The 23,989-nt window shown below is 33.3% G+C and overlaps 2 protein-coding genes across 12 annotated transcripts; both read left to right on the forward strand.

Annotated features, from left to right (window-relative positions):
- Positions 1–530: 530 nt before the first annotated feature.
- LOC108329647 (protein root UVB sensitive 4) lies at positions 531–8,153 on the forward strand. Of its 9 annotated transcripts, none has more exons than XM_017563961.2 (10): positions 531–1,272; positions 2,515–2,661; positions 2,871–3,017; positions 5,749–5,811; positions 5,900–5,976; positions 6,180–6,285; positions 6,729–6,831; positions 6,914–7,074; positions 7,192–7,257; positions 7,680–8,153. In XM_017563961.2, exons 1-10 carry the CDS (start codon positions 832–834, stop codon positions 7,917–7,919), a joined length of 1,551 nt encoding a protein of 516 aa, XP_017419450.1. In that variant the 5' UTR covers positions 531–831; the 3' UTR covers positions 7,920–8,153. The 9 variants fall into 9 exon arrangements, with proteins under 9 accessions (XP_017419450.1, XP_052728938.1, XP_017419451.1 ...); XM_052872978.1 differs by having other exon boundaries at positions 8,062–8,153; XM_017563962.2 differs by having other exon boundaries at positions 7,195–7,257.
- A 12,195-nt stretch (positions 8,154–20,348) lies between these two features.
- Positions 20,349–22,909, forward strand: LOC108327874 (uncharacterized). Of its 3 annotated transcripts, none has more exons than XM_017561597.2 (5): positions 20,349–20,506; positions 21,147–21,250; positions 21,378–21,475; positions 21,816–22,132; positions 22,362–22,909. In XM_017561597.2, exons 2-5 carry the CDS (start codon positions 21,242–21,244, stop codon positions 22,742–22,744), a joined length of 807 nt encoding a protein of 268 aa, XP_017417086.1. In that variant the 5' UTR covers positions 20,349–20,506; positions 21,147–21,241; the 3' UTR covers positions 22,745–22,909. The 3 variants fall into 3 exon arrangements, with proteins under 3 accessions (XP_017417086.1, XP_017417087.1, XP_017417088.1); XM_017561598.2 differs by having other exon boundaries at positions 20,367–20,510; XM_017561599.2 differs by having other exon boundaries at positions 20,389–20,612.
- Positions 22,910–23,989: the final 1,080 nt, after the last annotated feature.

The following is a 23,989-nucleotide window of genomic DNA, read 5'->3' on the forward strand; positions in this document are numbered from 1 at the left end:
GGATAAAGCTATAACTTGGGAGTTATAAGAATTTATAAAAAACGAGTATCCCTACCTTTTTTTTATGAGTAGATCAATTTTCAGGAAATAAATTTCTTTTTGTAAGACTCGAAAAAATATAAAACTTAGAAATAATATTGTAATAAGATTTCAGTTTGTTGTTATTGATATTGTATATTTTTTATACATGTGTAACTCACATAGCGAGAATCTTTGAAGGGGTAAGTGGTCATCTATTCAAATCTTGATTAGAGTAATGAAGGATTAACAAATAGCATAAATAGTATAGTTTTTATATACAGAAAATATTGTTTTTTTGCAAGAGTTTATTAATGTTTGAGCCTATGAAACTTTGGTAATCATGTGCCGGCTCAACATGTCTTCTCTACTAAACTATTTCATTTTTTAAAAATTAAAATTATCACATTGAAAAAGAAAATCATTATGAAAAAGACAATAAAAATTCTTATATTTTTATTTATGATTTTTAACTTAATAAAAATTTCTGTTAAACAAATGTGCTGTAACACACATTCTCTTTCTTTCTCAGCTATATTCTCTTCCCTTCATTTCCAACCTTTCTCTTCCAACTCAAGACCAAAAACTCTTCTTCTTCTTCTTCTTCACCATCTTCTTCTTCACCATCTTCTTCTTCATCTTCATCATCATCATCATCATCTTCTTCTTCTTCTTCATCATCTTCTTCTTAACCATCTTCTTCTTCATCATCTTCTTCTTATCCCTTCTTCTTCTTCTTCTTCTTTTGCAAAACAATAACAAAAACCTGGCTTGAACCTCCTTCAACCTCCACGCGTTCCTATCCAAACTCTCATGCCATTCTTTCTTCGCCTATCCACCAACCACTACACACCATGGAACCTCACAAATTCCAACGAACCAGCCCCACCCACTAACCAAAATCTCTCCTTTAGGAGAGTCTCGCCCCTTTCCTCGCTCCGAACCTCCCTGGACTGCGTCTCTGATGGAGGGGTTGCGAAGGAGGTGCCGGTTCGGCTTCCCTTTGTGGTTGTCAGGAGACCCACCGAAACTTCTAGATTCTTCTGGGCTGGGAACTGCCTGCAGGTGGTGACCGTAGACGGTGGCGCCGCGGATGCTGACGTTGACTTCGATGATAGGGTGTTGAGGGTGTGCGGGTCCGTTGTGAGGGAGTTCTTTATTCCGAGAGGGGTGACGGGGAACTATGTGGAGTATGTGAAGTGGAAGCTTCTGCATCGGGTTTTCAGCTCCGCCCTGCAAGTGCTCGCCACTCAGGTTAGTCCTTGTTTGCTTATTGTTAAAAAAATCTGTTTTATGTTTTCTAAAAGTTATTTGTCTCTGCAAGACATCTGGGTGTGTATGGTGTGTGCTAACTGCAAATTAAACACTAGCTTCTAGCATGTTTGCATAAAATTAGCTCACACATTGAAATTAGTAAGATGAGAGAGTTTCTAGATATTAACTTAACCACCAATTCATATTTAGTTTATAGAGATATATATTTAATTTGTTTTCTTATTTTTTTTCTCTTATTACAAGTGCTTAAAGGAAAATTTTCTCCCAACATGGTCTTTGTCCCAGGAGCACATTTCTGTTTTTTAAAGGTTTGCTCTCCGAGTTCTTGAATGGAGCATTTGAAAAATTAAGAAGGGAGGGGGATAAAATGTTTCTTGGGTGTTATGTTATTTCAGTTTTTAAGATACTTGGTGGACACAAATAAAAAGATTCATAACTTGATAAAATTTGGGGGAAAATTGATTGTTGAGTAGAGTGGAAATACTTTATAAATCGGGTTTTAAAATCGGAAAAGTAAGTATTAATAGAATAAAAAAGGTTGTTAGTTTTTTTTATTTGGGTTAATTGTTAAACTAAAACTGTTGAAGTTGTTATGTGACCATCTGTTTCGTGTTATGGGGTTAGATGATTAGAGTGTGCTTTTGAAAATTGATAGTACCTTATGTGTTAATTCATGTGGAAAAGTTTAAACTTTGTTTATTAGTCTTTTGCCATATGTCATGCACGTATCATTAAGAGTGTGAGTGTGAGAGAGAGGGATGAGACTATGTGTCTTAATTGTGTGATTAATTTGTTTGCTTTTGAAAATTGGCAACCCCGTTAGTGTTAACATGAGGAAAATTTCATACAGGGCTTATCAGTCTGTTGTCATGTGCTGTGCATATCATCAGGTGACTGCACGCACCTTGTGCAAACACACGTTTGAGAGATTGTTTTGTGTCTTATTGGGTGGTGGGTTTGTTTTCTTTTCAAAATTGATAATCCTGATGAATTGATTTGTGGTAACATTCAAACTTGGTTTTTACCAATCTATTGTCACATCATGTTGCCACGAGGGGAGAAAGAAGGAGTGAGCTGAATATGGTTCTTTGTATCTTTATCACATAATGAATATGTTGCACATTTTATCCTTCTTTTAACTGTGATGAAAGTTCTTGTAGGTCTAACTGTAGCTGTTTGGAATGCATGTGAACTTACTGTGTTATAATGGATTGGTCTCAGGCAATGTTTACAGCCATGGGAGTTGGATTCTCGAGTTCTCTTCCATCTGCTGCTGCCCTTAATTGGGTCTTAAAAGATGGCATTGGACGTCTAAGCAGATGCATCTACACTGCTAGTCTAGCATCTGCTTTTGATACAAACTTAAAGGTATTTTAATTTCTATTTTTAATAAAACTAATTTCTTGGAGTTACAAGCACTGTATTCTTATATTTGATTATAAAGTCAGCTGAACTTAAGAAGTACAGTGATTTGAAGTGATGATGGTGATTGAAACTTCAGTTTGACATGCACCAATCATGTATAAAGAAATCTGATGAATCTTTCTTTTTGTCTTTTTGGTAACTGCTGTACAAAGAGGGTCAGGTTCACTACATCTGTTCTTTTTGTTGCAAGCATTGGACTTGAATTACTTACTCCCACATTTCCTCGATGCTTCCTGCTTCTTGCAACTATTGCCAATATTTCTAAACAAATAAGCCTTGCTTGTTACTTAGCAACTCGGGTAAGGATCAGACCCCTACAGTATATAGTTCTCTACTATATTTTTTTCCTTTTTTGGATGTCTCATGTTTGGAGTCATTCTTTGAATGATTTTATACTTCTAATAGAATTTCTTTTATGTATATCATCAATCTAGAGTGCTTTTTAGTCTATGTAGTCCACATGGTAATTGTGATATATGAAAATAATCTGTATGGCAGAAAAATAAAGATAGCTGCATTCTAGTTAGGCATTGAATTTATTGGACTTGAATTTATTGGACTTTCTAATATGAAATTATGTAACAATGTTAGGGGTTAGAAAAGAAGATTTAAAAGAATTGTCCAAATCTTGTACCGCTGATATCATAATTCATTAATTGATGATGTGTTTTTCCTTGCGGTAACTACTTTTGTAAGTCATGTTAGTATGTTTAAAATTCAGAGATTTGGTTGCTATGTATGGATGATATTAGTGGATGTTACGTACCTGAGTACGTAAACTAGCCCAGTACAACCTCTCACACACTCACAGAGCAATGAACGATGACAAATAGCTGAATAAACCTCTTTTATTGAATGGAAACACAACTGAAAGAAATAAACAATAACTGGGAGCAGGATCTCTGTCAATTACCTGAGAGCATAACCTCTCTTACAAAACTCACAAATCAAAAGCATACCCTTAACCCTAATCTTCCCCCTTATTTATACTAATAAATTCCTGCTCAAAAGATACCGATTAATATAAAATAATCCTATAATTATCTGATACAAATATATTTAGCCTTATTTACTATATTTAACTTATACTGAATAATATACTAAAATATGGCTTTGTTACTCTAATTATCCTCTGCTGAATATCTTCTCAAAATATCTCTTGTTACTTTATTTAATTTCCCGCCCATCCTAACTGCTGTGGCAATTAAGATGCTTCCTCGCTGTTCCCAACCGTTCGGCCTGGTCGTCCTCCCTCGTCTACCGCTCGGCCAACTAGCTCTCTGCCTTCTACCGTTCGGCCTGGTCGTCCCTCCTTGTCTACCGCTCGACCAACTAACTCCCCGCCTTCTACCGTTCGGCCTGGTCGTCCCTCCTTGTCTACCGCTTGGCCAACTAACTCCCCGCCTTCTACCGTTCGGCCTGGTCGTCCCTCCTTGTCTACCGCTCGGCCAACTAGCTCCCCGCCTTTTACCGTTCGGCCTGGTCGTCCCTCCTTGTCTACCGCTCGGCCAACTAACTCCCCGCCTTCTATCGTTCGGCCTGGTCGTCCCTCCTTATCTACCATTCGGTCCTCGCCTTCTACCGTTTGGTCCCCTTCTCTCTCTCTCCTATATCTCTTTTTCTCGTATACTTTCCAGCCCCTAACAGTGGACCTCACAGTCATTGATGTACTTTGTGCCAGTATTTCGCATGTTTTTGTGGAATGTTTAACTACAAATAGCTCTTTTTCAGTGACATAAGATAGATGGTAGCCATTATTATGTAATACAAATATTAGTGGACCTCACCGTCATTGATGTACTTTGTGCCAATATTTCGCATGTTTTTTTGGAATGTTTAAATACAAATAGCTCTTATTTCAATGAGATAAGATAGATGGTAGCCATTAGTATGTGTTAGAAGTGGACTTTAAGTCTAACTCAACCCCACAAAACCGGCTTGTAAGGTGAGGTTTGCACCTCACTTGTATATTATAATTTGGCCTTATCTCTAGTCGATGTGGGACTTCCAACACATCCCCTTCACGCCGAGGTATAAACATCTTGTGCGTGATAGTAGAAATTAATGGGTAGTCCGATAGCGGCCCGACAACGGGTGGAAACAGAAATGCCCACTTAGAACTCGCTAGGATAGACTCTAACCATGGCTCTGATACCATGTTATAAATAGAGAAGATTAGGAGAAATCTCCCTTGTGGCTTTTGCATACACATAGGGTAGTTTATTTATAATGTAAGATATGGGCCAAGGCCCTTAATACAGAATGGGCTGAGCCCAATTAACATAAACACACATCTTAACATCTAACATTATGTAATACAAATATACCATCAAGTATGTGAATGGGTCCTCTGAGCATTTTTACATTCCAGTAGCTGCTGTGTCCTTTAAGCATTTATACTTTTAGGCCACTGCAGTGTTCTTTTAGCACTTTTGCTTTCTAGCAATTGTTGCAATTTTTGAGCATTTTTCAGCTTTTGGCAACCGCTGTATATCCATTTTTGTCCTTCAACAATTGCTCTGTTCTCTGACCATTTTAATAAGCTTCACTGATATGATACATAACCTCCAACTTGAGGGGGGAAGTGTTAAAGATATTATTTATTATTTAATTTATCAACTCCAACAAAAATTGACCGACATCATTTTTGTGCCTTATTATTGTATCTCTTCTTTGTTGTAAATAAGAATACTTGTGCTGTACCCAATACACAAAATTTATTATGTTCCTTCTCGACTTCTCTCTTTTCAACGTGGTATCTGAGTTTTCCATCTTCCATGATCTATTTGCAACTAATCCTTTCAACCCAAACTTATAAAACATGCTCAATAATGCATAAAACACTCTGACAGTATGAACTGGTTATCTTGTCTTTCTATTTGATGGTTGCGTAATTATCTTTTACCCAACCTCATCTACAGGAAAGTTCATAAATTGAAGATGTATTTTTAAAATTCAGGCTTTTGCCTTGTGTATTGTGATTGATAACTTCTTTGACCCAAAGGTGGTGTTTTAACATTTTTTAATCAGTCAGCTGTTCATCAAAGTTTTGCAATAGGAGACAACCTTGGTGAAATATCTGCTAAGGCACAGGTGAGTATCTGTATTTCTTTCTTTCTTTTTTTGTCCATAATATTTATCTTGAACAGGCTATTTTCTTAATTTTTTTTATATATTTCAGATTCAAACAGTGTGCTTTGACATCCTTGGTCTTATGCTTGCTGCACTTGTTAACATGTGTATAGAGAACCATCGAAGGTTGTTATCCACCTCCTTTTTGTATAAAAATATTACTTAAACATTCTTATTGCTCATTTGGCATATAAGACTATAAGTGGGCTAATCTGTGTAACTAGAGCTGACTGCAGGGCATTTTACCTTCAGAACTCAATGAACATATCTTTAAAAAGGGAAAACAAAAGCATATGTTATTAACTTGAAATTATTTTCTGGCTTGCAAGGCAACAAGCAGGTCTGCATTACCTTATCTATCCCTTTTTTGCTGCAATGGATCTCTTTGGGATTTATCAAGGATTAAAGCATGTACATCTGCAAACTTTGACTAAGGTAGGCTTTCTGGAGCTTGAAATATTAATTTCTCCATTACTTTATTTATCTAAGGGATATAATTTCTCTGAATCCAAGGACGGAGAGGTCCTCCAAAGAAGATTGTAAGAAGGAAATTGATTTGATTGCATATCCCATGATACGAAAACACAGCTAAATAAAGATGAAATGAGTCATGCAAACTAACAACCAACTCTAACAGAAATATGCTCTAACAAAATAACACAATGCCATATTAGCCTAATAGAATCTGACTTGCAAATCTAACAGAAATCTTCAATATTCCTGATTTTGTAATAAAAAGTTCTGCTCTCAAATTTGGCTTAACACTCGTTTTCTACTCGACTTGGGCTTCCACGTTGCGGTCTTCTACATTTTATTTCACGACATTATCACTTTCTAGATTCCTTATTAGTTTTTTTCCTTGTTGGGGTGTTATTTAGGATAGGCTTGAAATTATTCTGAGCACTTGGATTGAGCGTGGATATGTGCCATCCCCTGCAGAGGTGAGCGATAAAGAAGGAGTTAATTTTCTGGGATTTAAAGGTGATACACAAGACTCTTCTATTCTGTTTAATACTGTCCAAGTTATGTTTTTCAGTAGTGTGCTTACACTCAACTGATACAGTTCATTGGTTAGGTAAATGGTCGTGGCCAATTAGAATAGGGTGCTTAAATCCCAAGGACCAAATACCAAAGTGGTCTATGAAGACAATACAGTGTATAACTAAGGAGGATTATTACTTTGTGTGCGTGGAGTTCTTCAAAGGATTAAAGGGAACTAAAAAGGTGAGCTTTATTATGAGGGTATCCTAATTTAACCTAAACTTTCTCATAACATCCTACAAAGTAGTGTTTTCTAACTGTTCTTATTTTTCTTGTTTCTATGGGTGCTAATCCATCTAGCAGTCTATTCTTCTTTCCATTCGCGAAGGAGCCGAAGCAGCACACATAATCATGGGTTTGTTGCAGGTAATATGACTATTCTTGTTGATGTTTTTTCAACTACCATGATTCATCACTTCTAGCTACTTGTTTGGATCTTCTCTTGTCATGAGGAAAACACAAACAGTTACAGTTTGCCCACAATTGTGTGTGTTGGGTCCATTAAACTTGCTTTGTGAATCTTTTCCTTTAACATGAAGAGAAAGGCTACCAATACATTTATTCAAACACAACTCAAAATTAGGAGTCACATTGCATGAGTTTCACTGTGATTTTTGTAATTTTTAATAAATTTTAACTGTGTCAGAGGACTTTACTATCTGACCAAAAGAATCCACAGATTCAATAAATTAATTTGATTCAACAAGATGCAATGTTTAAGCTGAAGCCAGTTTTACATATATTAATGATCTTTTGACATGGCCTGAAAAACAAAAAACAATGTTTAGGCTTGCTACATCAGAAGGGCTCTACTTATGAACAGTAGTAGGTGGGAGATTATTGTAGAGGAAAACAATGCATCAGACTCAACAATGGAAGATTGGTCTGTAATTGTTGAGAATGGCAAGAGATCTGCAGAGAGGGATGTGTCTAATTTGATTGACCAAATGGTGGAAATGGGTTGGATGGTGAAGAACATTCTATTGTCAACACAAGAGCAGATTCGATACAGTTTTGTGTGTGATTAAACATAGTTTTCAAAATTTGGTTGGCTCCTTATTTCAATGGGAGTGTTTGGGGATATAACATACCATTCATTTTAAGATTAGACTAAAGAATAAGGTGAAAATTGTGCTGTGTATACTGTATAATACAAACTTTTTGTTGCAGGTTATTATTAAGGTCATGCATTGAATGCATACACATGTATGCCTAAATTGTATTATTACACTTTCACACTAGAAAAAGGCCAATGTTATCATCTTTCTCTTTTCTTGTTTATATAATTTATTATCTATATGTACATGATAAGGTTTATTTAGACAAGCTTTATAAACACTTCAAGAACAAAACATAACAAGAAAAATTGAGTTTTTTTTTTTCAAAAAATATTGAGATAAAATATACATAAATTTAATATGTATTCTCCTTTTCAAATATAATATTTTAAAAGAAATATAAAAGTTTATAAGAACATATGAATACAACCAGTCATGGAACAAAATACATGAAGAAGAAAAAGAAACATCCAAGGAGGAGAAATAAATATTATATTATTCATTTGTGTTATTGTAAGCAAAAATAACCAAATATTTATGGAATAAAAGAAATAGTTAAAGGAGACTGAAACACTGAAATCAGACACTGCAAAACTAAACTACAATTTTACACACAGCAGTAGTGGATAGTAGCTGTTCTCATCTTATTCTTTATTTTCTTCTGTTTTCTTACTAAATCTGCAATAACTACATTCAAAATTTCAAAATAATTTTAACTATAACATGTTATGCATATCAATTTAATTTATTATTAAAAGGTATTTGAATACATATTTTTCTAAACATGTATACAAAATGATTATAAAATAAACACATACAATAAAAATAGATTTTAAAAAGGTTACATCATAAAATATCAAATTATATATAAATTAATTTTAGTTTTCTAAACAATTATTTTTCTTTTATTTTTTTAAATGAACATTATTCTAACAAAAACACTCTCTCTTACCTTCTTTTTCTGTAATAGAAAGACCTGTAGTTTTCTATTTATCCGATAAAAAAAAGTATTCAAACAAAAAAATTATAATTAAAAATCATATATACAATATAACATATATCATTACTTGTTAAAAATAAGTATGAATTTTATATTCAGATTTATGTACTTCACAGAGATGCTATTTCTCTATTTTCTACTCAGCTTCTCTCCCTTCATTTTTAAGGAGGACGATTCACCCATCACCTCCAAGGATTTTACTTTCAAGGCTTTTACAAAATCACCCTTATTTAAAGGGTTTATAATTTTTAGAAAAACGATAAAATCTGGTCATGGTTGTAGTTAAAGATTCTATTTAAAACAGAAACATTTTTCTCTCTGTTATTCTTGCTTATATTTTTCTTTCTTTTCTTCATATCTCACTCTTCTCCTTTCATCTTCTCTTCGCTCTGCATGCTTCTTCTAGACACACACATGCAACTTCGTTTTCTTTTTCGCAAGTTGATCTTTGTTTTGTTGGTGAATCAAGACACACAGTGTTCTTCGTCTTTCTCTTTCGTTGCTTTTCGTTTGCCCATTCTCGCTGCCAAATTGATGCATTGATTTGCTATATTTATTTTCAATATTATACATATAGAAGAAGATTGTAGAGTCAGGATTTAGTTGATTAGTAGTTGTTCGTGAGGAGTTTCATGACGGATTTGCAATGAATTTGTTTTGAAAATGTAAAGAGGCTGAATTGAATGTCAAAAATCGATTTAGCTTAGCTTCCATCGGATGTCAATATTCGATGTAACTAAATCGATTTTCAACATCTAATTCAATCCCATCACATTTCTAATGCTGATTAAGCTATTCTTTTTTTCTTTCATGATTTAATGTTAGTTTATTGATTTTTAACATCCAGTTCCATCGCATTCTAAATCCAATTTTCACTTTCTCAAATGTTAACATCCGAAATGCTTCTTTTGCATATCGAAATCCAACAAACAAGTATCAGATTTTGATGTTCGATCGGATTTCGATATCCGATTTCTTATTCATCAGATTTCCATATCCGACTATGATGTACGAGTTTAAGAGTGAATGCATGCACCTGTTTCACGCGAGAATTTAAAAAAATAAAAACTTCCCCACCTCGAATGCCAACCACCAACACAGGACCACCACCTCCAGCTACATCAAAAACCCGCTTTAGATCCTTTAGCCATTTTTTTCTTCATTTAGAGTCACTTTTCCACTAATTTTTTTTGGGTTCTATTTGAGAAAATATTCTAAACTCTAAACATTAGAAGAAATTTTGGATTTAGAAGCCTCAACCATTGCTCTTGCAATCTCTAATGGTCGAATAATAGGTAGATGTTATTGCTAGGACGCTTCAATAGACAACCTAGCGACCTTCATCTGCTACAATGCAACCCGGTCCTGTTGAGCCATGGATGCACTCTACTATTACAAAACAACAACAACAACCTTAATAGCTCTGGCTAGATTGGGCGTATCAGTTAATGGTGAAGGTGGATGGGTAAGTGGCCTATGTGCCATAACCTTGGACACACGAGGAATGACATATTAACCAGAAGTTAGTTAACAACTCAACTAAACTATTCATAACCACATAAAGATATGCAACAAAAACATAGGAAACCATACACACATACCATCTAAGGATAGACCTGTTCTGATACCATAAATGTAATAATCCATAAATCCATATACTATAGTATATAGCAAAGGTCCTTCATATTTGATGTTAAAGCATCACATAGGACAAGGAGTACATGTATCCTAATTACAATCTTCCAAAATATAGAAAAAGTTTTTCAAAATAAAACATCAGATTATTTTTACAAACTCGTAAAAAATAAATATATCTTGTAATCTACATGCATCTTATTAGTTTTCTATGTCATTAGGTAATCTCACTACTGATCTATATTTGTACTCAACTCTTCTCACGTGAGTAACACAACCATAGCAAAGCGTAAAACCTTGTACAACAATACAAACAAGGTAAGCTGGAATCATTTAAAATATCACAAAAAGATTTAGATATTATAACCATAATAAAGGATTTTTCATATAACTATTTATAGATTTAAACATTATGACCATAATAAAAGATCTACCATACAATTTTAAACATACTATCTTTCATGTAACAATCAATAACTTATCTCATCACAAACAATTTCACATCACATATATTCAACTTTTCAAAGACATCCTAATTGAACAAGACCTTCGGATGACTCAATGTATTGATTAGACTTTAAGATCATGCACTTGTTATACTTGTCTCCTCTTTTCTTCGCCACATATCTCAATCAAACTAGTATAACATGGTAAATCATTTATGTATAAGTTCAACCATGAATTTGAACTCACACACGATAACCTTCTTCAACTCTCGCTCTAAATATTCTTTCTTATACGAGTCCACTAACACTTAGTTGAGCTAGGATTGTCCTAATACAAGTTATTCCATCAATACACTTCATACATTACTTAAACATTTGCATCTCTACCCTAGATATTTCTAACTCTTACTTAGAACTCATAATAAAAAATAAAACTCATATAACATCATCACATAAATGTAATGAACCATCAAAACAATGTTCAACAACATCATCACGGTGCCCAACGCTTCATCAGTAAAAACATTGATTTTTCTACACTCCAATTGATTTATCTAATTGTTGCCATTTCTTTTTAAACTAAAACATTAGTTTATAACCCAACTCATCTTATTTAGACAAAAACTTTGGAATATCACAATATAGACAAATCTCAACACACAAATATTTATAAAATTACACAATCAATTCACACGTTTGACCATTTAATGTAGCCATACATTTGACAGATCAAATTAAACGGATTTAGGAAACCTAGTAGCCATCACATCCATAACAACAACTGTATAAAATTGTCAAGGGCGATATTTATTGCTTTGTATAAAACGGTAACTAGTTTCAATTTTAATCTTTTGTTTTATCCATTCATTCAACTGATTTTTATTTATATATTGGTTTCAACCCTCACCAACAGGTACTTCTTACTACTTCCATTGCATTTGTATTTTTTTAGATATTTTTCACTTCTTCTTTCTTTCCTATAAATACGTCACTCAAAGATAATAATAGACATAGATGTTAACTTCTTCACCAATGAAATGCGTACCAAATGATGTCCAAATGCGAGAAGTGGAAAGATGAGAAGATGAATGGCAACAATAACCAAAATGTAGAAGGTGATTAAAAAAAATTGAAAACAGAGTGAACAATTCTAGTTTGTTGTACTTTCAAATTCATATTAAAGTTTTGACTTGCAAAAAAGTTAGTAAGATTGAGCAGATTCAGTTTTAGTTTAAGAATCCTATCCAATTCACACTTAACTTTTTTTCTACCTCTTTTATCGTACCATCTTTATTTTACTTTATTTATAAGTATAGATGAAGTTAAATTTAAATCATTTGTATAACTTTATTGTCCATACTTTTTATTTTTTTAGGTAGTTTTATAATTAAAATTAAAAAACGATCAAATTGAAAAAAAATGGTTAATTTTTAAAAAGAATCACAAAATAAACTTGATAAAATAATTATTCTAATTTAAAAAAAAATTATTTAAGGGATAAAATTAGAAAATAAATGTAGACACCACAAAGGAAATTCTCTTTATATATAAGTATAAATAGTTTTTATTTTCTTTTTGATAGTTTTATAATAAAAAAATATTATTTTTTAAAAAAATTGTTAAATTTTAAAAAAAACCGTAGAATAAACTTGATAAAATAATTATTTTAATTATAAGAAAAGGAAATCCCCTTATAATAATATATAATAATTGTCATGTGTTATTTTTTATGATAATAGAAAATAATAAATTATTATTATTATTATTATTATTATTATTATTATTATTATAAAATCAAATATAAATAATTTCAGAACTTTATAAATAGTTTTTATTGATTAGAAATAATTAAGTTTAAAGAAATGATAATAAAATAAACTTGATAAATGTAACATTCCATTTAAATAGTATAATCACTACTAAGGACTATCACAAAATCAATGTAAAAGAACATATAGACTTAAGAAAATATATAAAATAACATTAAGTTATCTAGCATAACTATACATATATTCTATATTTACAATTCCAAAAGAAAAAGAGACTAAGAATGTACATAAGGTTTCTCAAAAGATAATTATACAAAAGACATATTTTAAAAGGAATTACACATTTACTACATCCCTCTCCAAAGCTTGCTCTACTTAGACATCTTCATCCTCTACTGAGACATCTTCATCCTCTACTCACACCTACCAGATGATCATTGCAATAAGAACCTAATATACACAACAACCAAACAAAGGGTAAGCTAATGTAAACAACATCAAATATAAAATCTTAAAATTTCATCATACATCACATTTCATGCTAAACTAATGAAACATCTTAATCATGCCATGAACCTAGACCTAACCATATGGATATTGTATGAATGTCGAACTATGGTGAGTTATCCATGTTGATAGGGGAGCCATGTAGCTGAACCCATATCTCACATTGTGTTTTTTATGATGACAACATAAATGTTTTATAGTTTCTTGCACATCTAATTAGCAAATTATTGCTTGATTATATTTGTGTATGTGCTTGAACTATTTGTGATGTATATTCATTATGTGAAAATAATCTTTGATTGAACCATTTTGCACATAACATATTTGTGTGAATCAATCGATTACACTGATTATACAATCTGTTAAATTCATCAGATATCAATATATGCTTAACTATGGCAAAACAACAAGTTTTAACCGATTAGAATAAGGGTATACTCGATTAAAACTCGTTGTTATGCCTGCATATGTTTACTGAGTGGATTGATGTGATTTGAATGAAAAAAATTTCAAAATTTGCTTAAGTATGAAACTTAACCGATTATGTTATTTGTCTAATCGTTAAAATGCATGTTGATTGAAAAGTTGTTTCTTGATAAGTCATAATTATCATAATGATCATATTTTTAAAAGCTATGACTTGTATTAATTGCGTAATCGATTATGCGCTCTACTTAATCTGTTAAAATCTGAAAAACGTAAATCCGGTATAGCAGAAGGAATTGCTTAACCGATTACATTATTTGGCTAATCGATTAAAATGCGTCTACACTAATATATCTATAAATAGATGCATTGCTCTTTGAATTCAACAACTTTAATGATTCCTAACTTTCATATCTGACCTGTTTGTTGAGCTTTTATTGCATGTGCGTCAGAAACTCTCCAAGATTATCAAATTTGGAAGAAATTCTCAAAGATTCTTGAAGAATTCAAGTGTTGTCATATATTGATCATATATGCACAAGTGAGGTGTATTTTCTAGAGATCATATTCATTTGCAATCAAGAGTGAATTGTGGTTCCTTGTTGCTACTGGCCAGGAAGAGGACTTAGATAAGTTCTAGTGCTTAGATTGACTATCTCTAAGGGTTGACAAAAAGAGGTTGTTCTTTCTGGGTTACTATATTGGATTTGGACTTAGAGAGGACAATACATTGAGAGGGTTCTCTTTGTATATCTTGCTTGTAGAACTCGATCAATATAGTGGAATCCTTCCAATTTAAGGTTGATTGAAAGAAGACTGGACGTAGGCAGGTGGGTCGAACCAGTATAAACAACAGTGTGATTCTCTCTTTTCTTACACTTTTACATTACATTTCATTCTTTGTTAATTGCATTTTGAGAAAACTCTAGAGATTTCAAAAAGTTTTTTAAAAGAACAATTTTTATAAAGGGAAATCAATTCACCCCCCTTGGTTGAGAAACTTGGCCTATTTTTTTTTTCAACAATTAGCACCAGATTTGATTATTCGAACTTTACTCAAATTTTAATCAATTAGGTTTTAGTATAATCGATTAAATCGATCATGATGGCCTCTGTTTCACAAACATTTGGAGAAGGTGCTTCCACAAACAGACCACCTTTTGTTTGCAGGAGAAAACTATCCCTTTTGAAAAATTTGAATGAGATTTTCTTGGAATCAATTGATAAAGGTGTATGGGATGCAGTGATAAATGGTCCATATGAGCTTGTTAAAGTGGTTAATGAAAAAACTGTGAAAAAGAACTTTGCTGAATGGAATTTGGACGGAAGAAGAAGAGCTCACTGTGATGTAAAGGCTAAGAACATCATGTCATCCGCACTGACAATTAACGAATTGTTCATGATATCAACCTGCACCACATCAAAAGAAATGTGGGATGTCCTGGAAGTTACTCATGAGAGTACTAATGAAGTCAAACAAGCCAGAAAAAATTCTCTCATTCAAAAATAAGTTATTCATAATGAAGGCAGGAGAAAACATATATGATGTTCAGAAGAGATTCACGCACATTGTAAATCATCTTGTGACTCTTTGTAAGACTTTTGATAAGGAGGAAATAAACATCAAGATTCTGAAACGCTTGAACAGAAATTGGCAACCCTCTTTGGAAAGCTCAGGGAGCATGAACTTGAATTAGGAAGACTGAGGGAAGAAGAAGAGAGTGAATAGAAATATTCTATTTCCCTCAAGACTATTAGCAAGATTGGTTCAAGAAAGCATGACTGTGATGCAGACTCAGATTCAGATTTGCCAAAAAAGGAAGTATTAAACATGATGGTAAAGAAGTTTTCAAGATTTATGAAATCTAGAAATTTTGTATCTAATTTTGTAGGAAATACTAGTGGAAACAAAAGGAGGAGCAATGTCGTTACTTCCACATGTTATGAATGTGGCAAAGAAAGGCATATCAAACTAGAGTGTCCAGTCTTGAAGATGAAGTAGAAAAGTGATGAAAGATCATATCAAGACAAGAGAAGAAACAAGCAGAAGAAAGCCTATATAGCCTGGGAAGAATGTGATTTAGGTTGCTCTTCTAGTGATGATGATGACCAAAGTCTAGAAGAGGAGACAAACCTATGTCTCATGGCTGGGTTAGTGAACTCTGAAAGTAGTGGCTGTAGTTTCAATGATGAACCAATAGAAGAAAGATATTATCAACTGTTGGATGCCTTTTAAGAACTATATGCAGAAGCCATGAAGCTCCAATACAAGGTTAATCGATTAAACAATGAGAAAAAGGATTTAGAATACAGTATCAATAACCTTGTTGATGATAATAATTGTTTAAAAAATAAACTTGATGTTACTTTACAATATATTGAAAATGCTAAAACTGAAGTTAAAACTATTGTTAAAGACTATATTGATTGCCCTGCTCATATAAAGAATATTGAATACTTGACTAACACATTATCTAAGTTCACTCTTGGAAGATCCAACTTAGAAGTTGTTCTTGGATCATAGAGAAGAGTAATTAAAAAACAAGGAATAGGTTACACGGGTAAAAGCAATAGAATAAATTCAAAGAAATTCTTCGATTTGAGTAAACCTTCACCTATTACTTACTTCTATTGTAACACTATTGGTCACATTGTTAAATCCTGTTATTATAAGAAAGTTGGTGTTCCAAAGGGAAAATTTCAATGGATTCCCAAGAAACCAACTCTTGTTACTAACATGAAAGACCCCAAGTTCATTTGGGTACCTGCTTCCAAACCGTATGACTCTTTTGCAGGCAAATAAAGGAACTAGAGGTACCCATGACTCAAGGAAGGCTAAAGGGATGAATCAAATACTCCTTGAGATCTACATGTGGTAACATGGTCTTATATTTTGTCAATCATGCATCATTCATTATCTGTAACATTCTTTTTGATGTATGTGATTGATCTGTGCTTGATTAATATGTTTTTGGTATGGAACTGGTTTTGCAAATTTTAAACGATTATGTGAATAACGTAATTGATTAGACATTTCTCTGTATTTTCTCTACTTTTCAAAAACCTGAGATATGTCATTTTTAATTGATTAAACAACTTATATAATCGATTAGAATTTTGCACTGTTTGTTATGGTTGATGTTTCTGTGTGAGGGATTGATCTAATCGGTTAGAAAACTAGAGTAATCGATTATGTTTAGAAGTTGGGCTTTTTAAACTTTTAAATTTTCAAATGGGCCGCTTCTAAAATTTAACCTAATAGGTTAAATTGTTCAATCGATTAATTTGTTCTTCAGTCGTTTTGTATTAGCAACTAGAGTCTAACCCTATCTGAGAAAGATATTTTCATAAATCCGGATTCTAAAATGGCCTCCTCATCTTCATCTCGCCGTGGTAAAAGAGTTTCACGAACTGCAAGACATGCCAGTCCAAGTGGCAAGATTAGCGATGAAGAAACACGGTCGACGTTTGTATGCTTCAAAGGACTCATGAATGTGATCTCTCATAATTTCATGAATCTGCTGTTCTTTAAGAATGAAAGTTTGTTGTTTCAAGAATGACTTACATATCAGGGACTGGATAAATTCATTCAAATGACTGGAGATTACTACCCTGACCTTGTGAAGGTGTTCTATGCTAATATGAGGGTAGAAGACAGTCTTATATGCTCTCGGGTGAAAGGAGTAAATGTCATAATCGATGAAGCCATGTGGTCTTTTATTGCTTGTCTGAAATCAGAAGGACACAAATCACATTTAGGTGTTCCTAATATCAACAAAATGGACATTTACAAGGACTGTTTGAGATTTCCAAACAGGCCAAGGGCTTTCACTCTTTTTCTGAATGAAGGTATGAAAAGAGAAGAGAGATTATGTGCGTTTGTTCTAGCCTGGATACTATTACTTGGAAGAGGTTATCATGCCCAGTTAACCACTGAAGATATTTATTTGATTCATGGTCTGAGAACTAAAACACCAACTAACTAGGTTGCTACCATCAGTGATCATATGATCAACATAGAAAAACTACAAACACTTTATCTTCCTTATGGAGTGTTCATAAGTAAAATTTTGAGGCATTTCTACTTCGACATCACTGATGAAGAAATAGTGGGATGCAGTAAGATAAATTAAATCTGGAAACCTACTCTGCATCATATGAAGCTCAAAAAGGATGAGAATGGTTGGTCATTCAAGGATGAGCATGCGTCAATTATGGAAAAGGTTGGCAAGTTTGAATACTCGTTCAAGCCACAAACTAAGTTTGAGAAATACATGGTAGAGCAGTTTAAGAGACACTTAAAGATTGTTAAAGATTAAATGTTGCATATTATTCAAAATTGTTTTGAAAATCATTTATGTGCTTCATTTTGAAAATTTGAATTAATCTTGCAGAATCATTTATACTATCATATCATTTCTGTTGCTGTGTAAGATGATATCATGCATACATATACTGCAATTATACTATGTACTTTATATCTATTGCATAATCTCATTGATTATTTTTGCAAATGGTATATCATGCATCATGATTGGTATACTAAACTCAGTACTTACTCTGATACTTTGTATACATATATACTATGTCATATTGTGTTCAATTGAAATTAGGGTTAAATATGTTTTTAGTCCCTTAAGTATCAGAAGATTTTGTTTTTAGTCCCTACTCAGAACTTTGATGGTTTTTAGTCCTTATTGTTTTGAAACACTGACTATTAGTCCTTAAAATTGGACGGTGTTAAGTTTTAGTGGATGTGGCAAACGGCGATGCCACGTGATCACTGATTTGCTCTCTTCACTCTCTGCCACATGATCACTGATATGCTCTCTTCACTCTCTGCTCTCTTCCATTCCCTCACTCTCCAACCCCACCCAAACGCTTTTTCTTCAGAACGACGCGCCCACTCAAAACGACACGCTCCACCGTCCAGTCCCCAACCCCTAAACGACGCGGCCGAAAGAAAAAACCCTCACAACCCGAAACACCACCCTCAAACGACACGCAGGAACACCAAAACGCAGAGTGGGGGTTGGAATTCTGACTCTTCAACGTTTTCTGGCTTCAATTCTTCAATATTCTTTTTTGTTTTGAACTCCACATCTTTTGACATTTTTAACTCTGTTTCTGGATTCAGTTCCTTTATAGAATTTTCTAGGTCTAAATTCTAAACTTCTGACACTTTCAACCCAGCTGCATTCTCTGGTTTAAACTCCTCTGCATTCTTTACTTTGTTCAAATCCCGAACTTTAGACACTTTGTTCAAATGGAGGAGATAATTCCATCAATTGGGAGAAGAAAAAAAAGAAAAGGATAAGGCTAAAGGGGAAGGTGAAGACCAAGACTGTGATGGGAATGTTGTGACTCTTGCTGTTTAGAAGTAAGTTGCAAAAACTGCTGGTTTTAGTGGGGATTGTGTAGTCTTAGTGAATATGTCAAAACAAAGAAGGAAGGTGAAGAGAGAGGAAAGAAGCCTGAATGTGGTGGGAACATTGTAACCATTACTTCTGGGAGTAAAGTAAAAGATTAGGTTGTTTTCAGTGTAGATGGTTCAAAGATAGTTGGTGTTGGGACAACAAATGTTGGACGATCTCCCTTTTGTCTTGGGTTACTTATCTGTTATGGAAATCGATTGCTAGAAACTCCAGCAATAAACTTGTTGATTTTGGAAGCCGAGTTAGATTGTTTATTAAGCATTTATTTGCAAAAAAATTATGTTGTCAAAGTTAGATCTTTGCATATTCAAGGATTAATTCAACGACTGAAAGGAAGCCTTGAGACAGTCACATGGGAAGTTGTCGCAACAATTAAGGATCAGTTTTTAGATTACAACCTTAAGGACAATGTTGTTTTGCAACTATGAGTAATGATAGGATATGTAATGTATTGGAGAGTTTGTAGACAGTTTTTAGATAGTTTGGCAAAAATAAAACATAGAAGTTAGTATGAAGTGGTTAGGAGTAGTTAGGAAGAGTTTAAACAGTAGTTAAGAGAAGTTTTAATTAGTAGTTAGGCAATTTTTGTCTTTTAAGGAGGGGAGGTGTTCTAGTTCTCGTTGTGGAGTGTATTTTGTTTCATAATAGGGCTTGTCCTATGTAGAAGGGAATTTCTTTTCTTGAAAGTGGTTGAATGTTTTCTTATATTATGTTTTTTAGAATTAGAGTGTTATTTCCATTGTGTAGTAATATTTGTATGTTAATTTCTCAAACTGAATTATAAATCTAGTTTCTTGTCTAAAAAAACCTAACAATAAATGATTTAGATAATGTGAAAATTTATGAAAATTTATTTATATTATTAAATTATTTTAATATTAAAATATTCGTCTTATTATTTTAAAACACTTATTAATTTTAATATTTTATTTTTAAGTTTTTTAAATAAAATAATTATTTTAATTTAAAAAATTATTAAAACATAAAATTAAGAATCAAGAAAAATGTCATAAATTAATAAAAAATTAAAAAATACTTCTCCAATTTAAAAAATCTAAATTGGAAACAGAAAAAAGAGTATAAGAATGGTATTAAAAAACACGTGGATATGAAACCAGCGGTGGTAGATTCTAGAAAGTCCCGGAGGCTTACGGAAAGGTAAAATGTGGTGGCAGTAGAGAATATTCATTTCAATTACAAATAACAACAACATTTTCTGTTTTCTATTTATTAGGGACTTTTCGTGCGAGGTTTTTCCTTTCTTGTTGAAGAGGAACCAAACCCAACCGTGTTCTCCAATCTTATAATCTTTTGCGTTGCTTGGTAGTTCTTCCATCTTGTAGGTTCTCTCTTTCTCCCTATGGTTTTTCATTCTTCGTTTTGTTCGTTGCACTGCGTGGTTTATGAATTGATTCTAATCTTTGGAGACACTTTTTTACATTAAGGTAAAATTTGGGGTGCCTCTTTTGTGTTGGATCTGTAAATGTTTGAAAAGTTTGAATTTTGGAGTTGGGTTCTTTGCATTGGTTTGTACCCAATTTTGGAAAAACTCCCATTTTTTGGGAGTTAAATGTGAGAATTTTAAGGAGTGCTCTTTTCACCCCCTTTTCTGAAAAGGGTCGTTGCGTTTTGTGATACATGTGGATGTAGATGTCAAATGGTTGTCTTATTGTTGGTTTTGAAATATATTTTCTTATTCGCTTGCTTCTGGTTTGGATGTGATTCTCTGATCGACTTTGATTTTTGTTTTGAAGTGTGATTTAATATGGTTATGGTGATAGTGGGAGTATATTGAGGGTGTTTTTGGTGGGTGATATAGTGGGGTTGTTACAGTGTAAGGAATTGACGCGTCTTGATGTTCCTTTTTCCTAGTAAGCCAGCTTTCTCGTAGATGTTGTTTTTGTCGCGTGTTTAGTCCTTAAGGGTGTCTTTCCTTTGTGTTGTATTGCTTTGATTCTTACTGATCTTCAATGTTTTAGGTTCTTTTGATCTCTGTCGGAGTTTTTGCAACATTCCTTTTAAGGTGTACATAAGTACATAAGAGGCTAAGTAATTTTCAGTAGGACTACAACATATGGCTGAGGTATGTGGTGCCGGTTATGTTTTCAACATGTCTCTTTTGTTCATTTTTTTTTTCTGTTTTTGCTTAACATCTCAAGTACTTTGCAATTGTTCTGACATTTATCATTAAATTTGATATTTGAACACAGGAGGGTCACAGGGTTACTCTAAATGTTTATGACTTGAGCCAAGGACTTGCACGGCAGCTTTCAATGTCCTTTTTGGGGAAAGCTATTGAAGGCATATGGTGAGTGCTTCTCTTTATTGTTGGTCCAGGGCAAAAGGGTCTTTGTCTGATTCCAACTTTGGTTATATTCTGAACAAAAAGAAAATTGTTTTGGGGGGATTGTTATACATGCCAGTTGGAAGATGATGGTGCTATCTGTGGATATGTGGTGTCTATGCAATGATTGAACTATAATAGAAACAAATATGATTAAAAACATTCTAATCCCTGAAACTTGGTTTTTGCCACGGTTTTACTATGCATGTTGGGATGTACTTGCCAATGTCTTGCATGTTAGTAGAGTGTCATTCTGTTGGAGTGTGGAATGATTGTAGATTTGTTTACTCTATTTGTACCTCAGGCACACAGGAATTGTGGTTTATGGTGACGAGTATTACTTTGGTGGGGGCATCCAACACTGTCCTGCTGGATCAACACCATATGGAACTCCCCTTAAGGTGGTAGAGTTAGGTGTTACGCATGTTCCCAAAGATGTCTTCGAAGTGTATTTGCAGGAAATCAGTCCACGGTACCTACCTGAAACATATAGTCTGCTTACACACAATTGCAACAACTTCAGCAATGAGATTTCTCAATTTTTGGTTGGTGTGTCCATTCCTGAATATATTCTTCAGCTCCCTAATGAGGTCATGAGCAGTCCAATGGGAGCTCTTATAAGTGAGTTATAACCTTTACCTCTAACTAAAATTGACTCTAAATTTTAGAGTACTGTGGTTTTAATATCTCCATTTTCACCTACCTGCATCTACGTTTTTCCTCATTATCCTTTTTCATTTTCATTCTACGTTTGTTATAAAATTGAATCATTCATTAACTTAAACTGTAGATGAGGTGCTTACTATTTCTCTTTATCTGATATATATTTCTTGTCACTTCCATTCTGCAGTGCCTATGATACAGAATTTAGAGACAACACTGAAATCTGGTGAAGTTCCTCAAGTGCCACAATTCAAGCCTCCAACTGCTGTGAATGCTTCGGCTCAGAACGGTTTGAACGGTGGGGTGAACAACGAAGTGAAGGGCAAAGTTGGGAACTCTAAGACCGAGTCACCTTCTTCTGTAAAGCCAGCAGGGGAACCACAGAAGTCATCACCAAATGGGGCCACAGCAGATCCTCTTGGAGATGCACGCAACAAAGTTCAAGATGAGATTGTGAAAGAGTTTGCTGCAATTATGGCAACTGGGACAATGCGTGCCAGTGAGGCTGCAGCTCTAGCCACTAAAAGAGTAATGCAAAGATATGGCCACACTGCCGTGTCACAGAATTAGCCACTTCTCCTTCATTATTTTGACAATGTGTGGGTCTAGAATCCTCATATATTATCACTGCAACAATTGCAGTGTTTTATCTCATTGATTATTGTTTTGTATTGGGAAAAACTTGATCAACTTACACCATCTATTCTATGATGAAATTCTGTTGTTGATTTCACTGTGCATGTAGAGATTATTACTTTACCTTCCTTTGCTTAGAAGATGTATGTGTGAAACGGTCTAAGATATAACTTTCTATCCTATTGTTGGAATACGTATCAAATAATGGATTATCTTTAATTAAAAATAGCGTTAGTTGATGCTAAAAATAATGTTTTTTTTTGTTTTTTCAACTTGGCAATTTTTTACTCATTTTTATATGCTGATTAGGCTAATAACTTAGCAATCTCTTTCGGCAGGGACTTTTCATCTGACACAGTAAAGGTTCATAAAATTAGTGATTGAAAAGTTGACAAATCAGCATTGTTGATTCGCATTTGTAGGCTTTATGAAGAGAACAACGTTTAGGTTTTGAATTTTGTGACTACGGTTTTTTGTGGGACGGGATTGACCAATTCTCGTCCATGATATTGACCCAACACGTTATTGTGGTCGTTATTAAGAATATATTTTAATATATTCAATATAATCTCACTTTATCGAAGGAGAAGTAATTTAATCTTTATTCGAAATAGGAGGATTAAGAGTAAGATAGTGAGAAAAAGTGGACGGTTTGTAATAGTGAATTAAAATACTCCTGCCTTTATAATGTATCTTCGAAAATCGATATAAAAAATGTTAATTGATAAAAAAGGAAATTCTTTGGACTTGCTTGAATTTTTTTATGGTTTGATATTTTCGAATTGATTCGAATTGAAGCAAATTTAGTTATTTATTAGATATTACTTCAATCGCATACATGAATTTGAGTAAGTGAATATTGTTTGATTTAAAGTTTTTTATGTTTAAACTAAACTATATCAAATCTTATATAATTTTTATATTTCGTTCAAATATATTTTTAAATAAAAGTTCAACTAAATAGCACCGTAAATGGACATACAATCAATACTAAACTAATTAATTACTTTCTTTCATTTCTCTTCAAAAATCCAATCCAAAGCACAAACTTTTCATGCAAATGCACTCCTTCATTTATTGAGCGCATAAGTTAAAGTATATACATGATAAAAGTTATAATCGTACAAGTTAAATTTTTTAAAAATATTAACAATTTTTTTTTGTTGTTATTTTTTTATT

Source organism: Vigna angularis, chromosome 2 (genome assembly GCF_016808095.1).
Source record: "Vigna angularis cultivar LongXiaoDou No.4 chromosome 2, ASM1680809v1, whole genome shotgun sequence".
In the NCBI taxonomy this organism is placed as follows: Eukaryota; Viridiplantae; Streptophyta; class Magnoliopsida; order Fabales; family Fabaceae; genus Vigna; species Vigna angularis.

Bases quoted from the DNA above. Each gene is read 5' to 3' on its own strand.
- LOC108329647 (XM_017563961.2), top strand. From the start codon at position 832: ATGCCATTCTTTCTTCGCCTATCCACCAACCACTACACACCATGGAAC. The intron at 5,812-5,899 runs GTGAGTATCTGT...TATATATTTCAG, and splicing joins AAATATCTGCTAAGGCACAG to ATTCAAACAGTGTGCTTTGA. The intron at 5,977-6,179 runs GTTGTTATCCAC...CTGGCTTGCAAG, and splicing joins TGTATAGAGAACCATCGAAG to GCAACAAGCAGGTCTGCATT.
- LOC108327874 (XM_017561597.2), top strand. The intron at 21,476-21,815 runs GTGAGTGCTTCT...TTTGTACCTCAG, and splicing joins AAAGCTATTGAAGGCATATG to GCACACAGGAATTGTGGTTT. The intron at 22,133-22,361 runs GTGAGTTATAAC...TCCATTCTGCAG, and splicing joins TCCAATGGGAGCTCTTATAA to TGCCTATGATACAGAATTTA.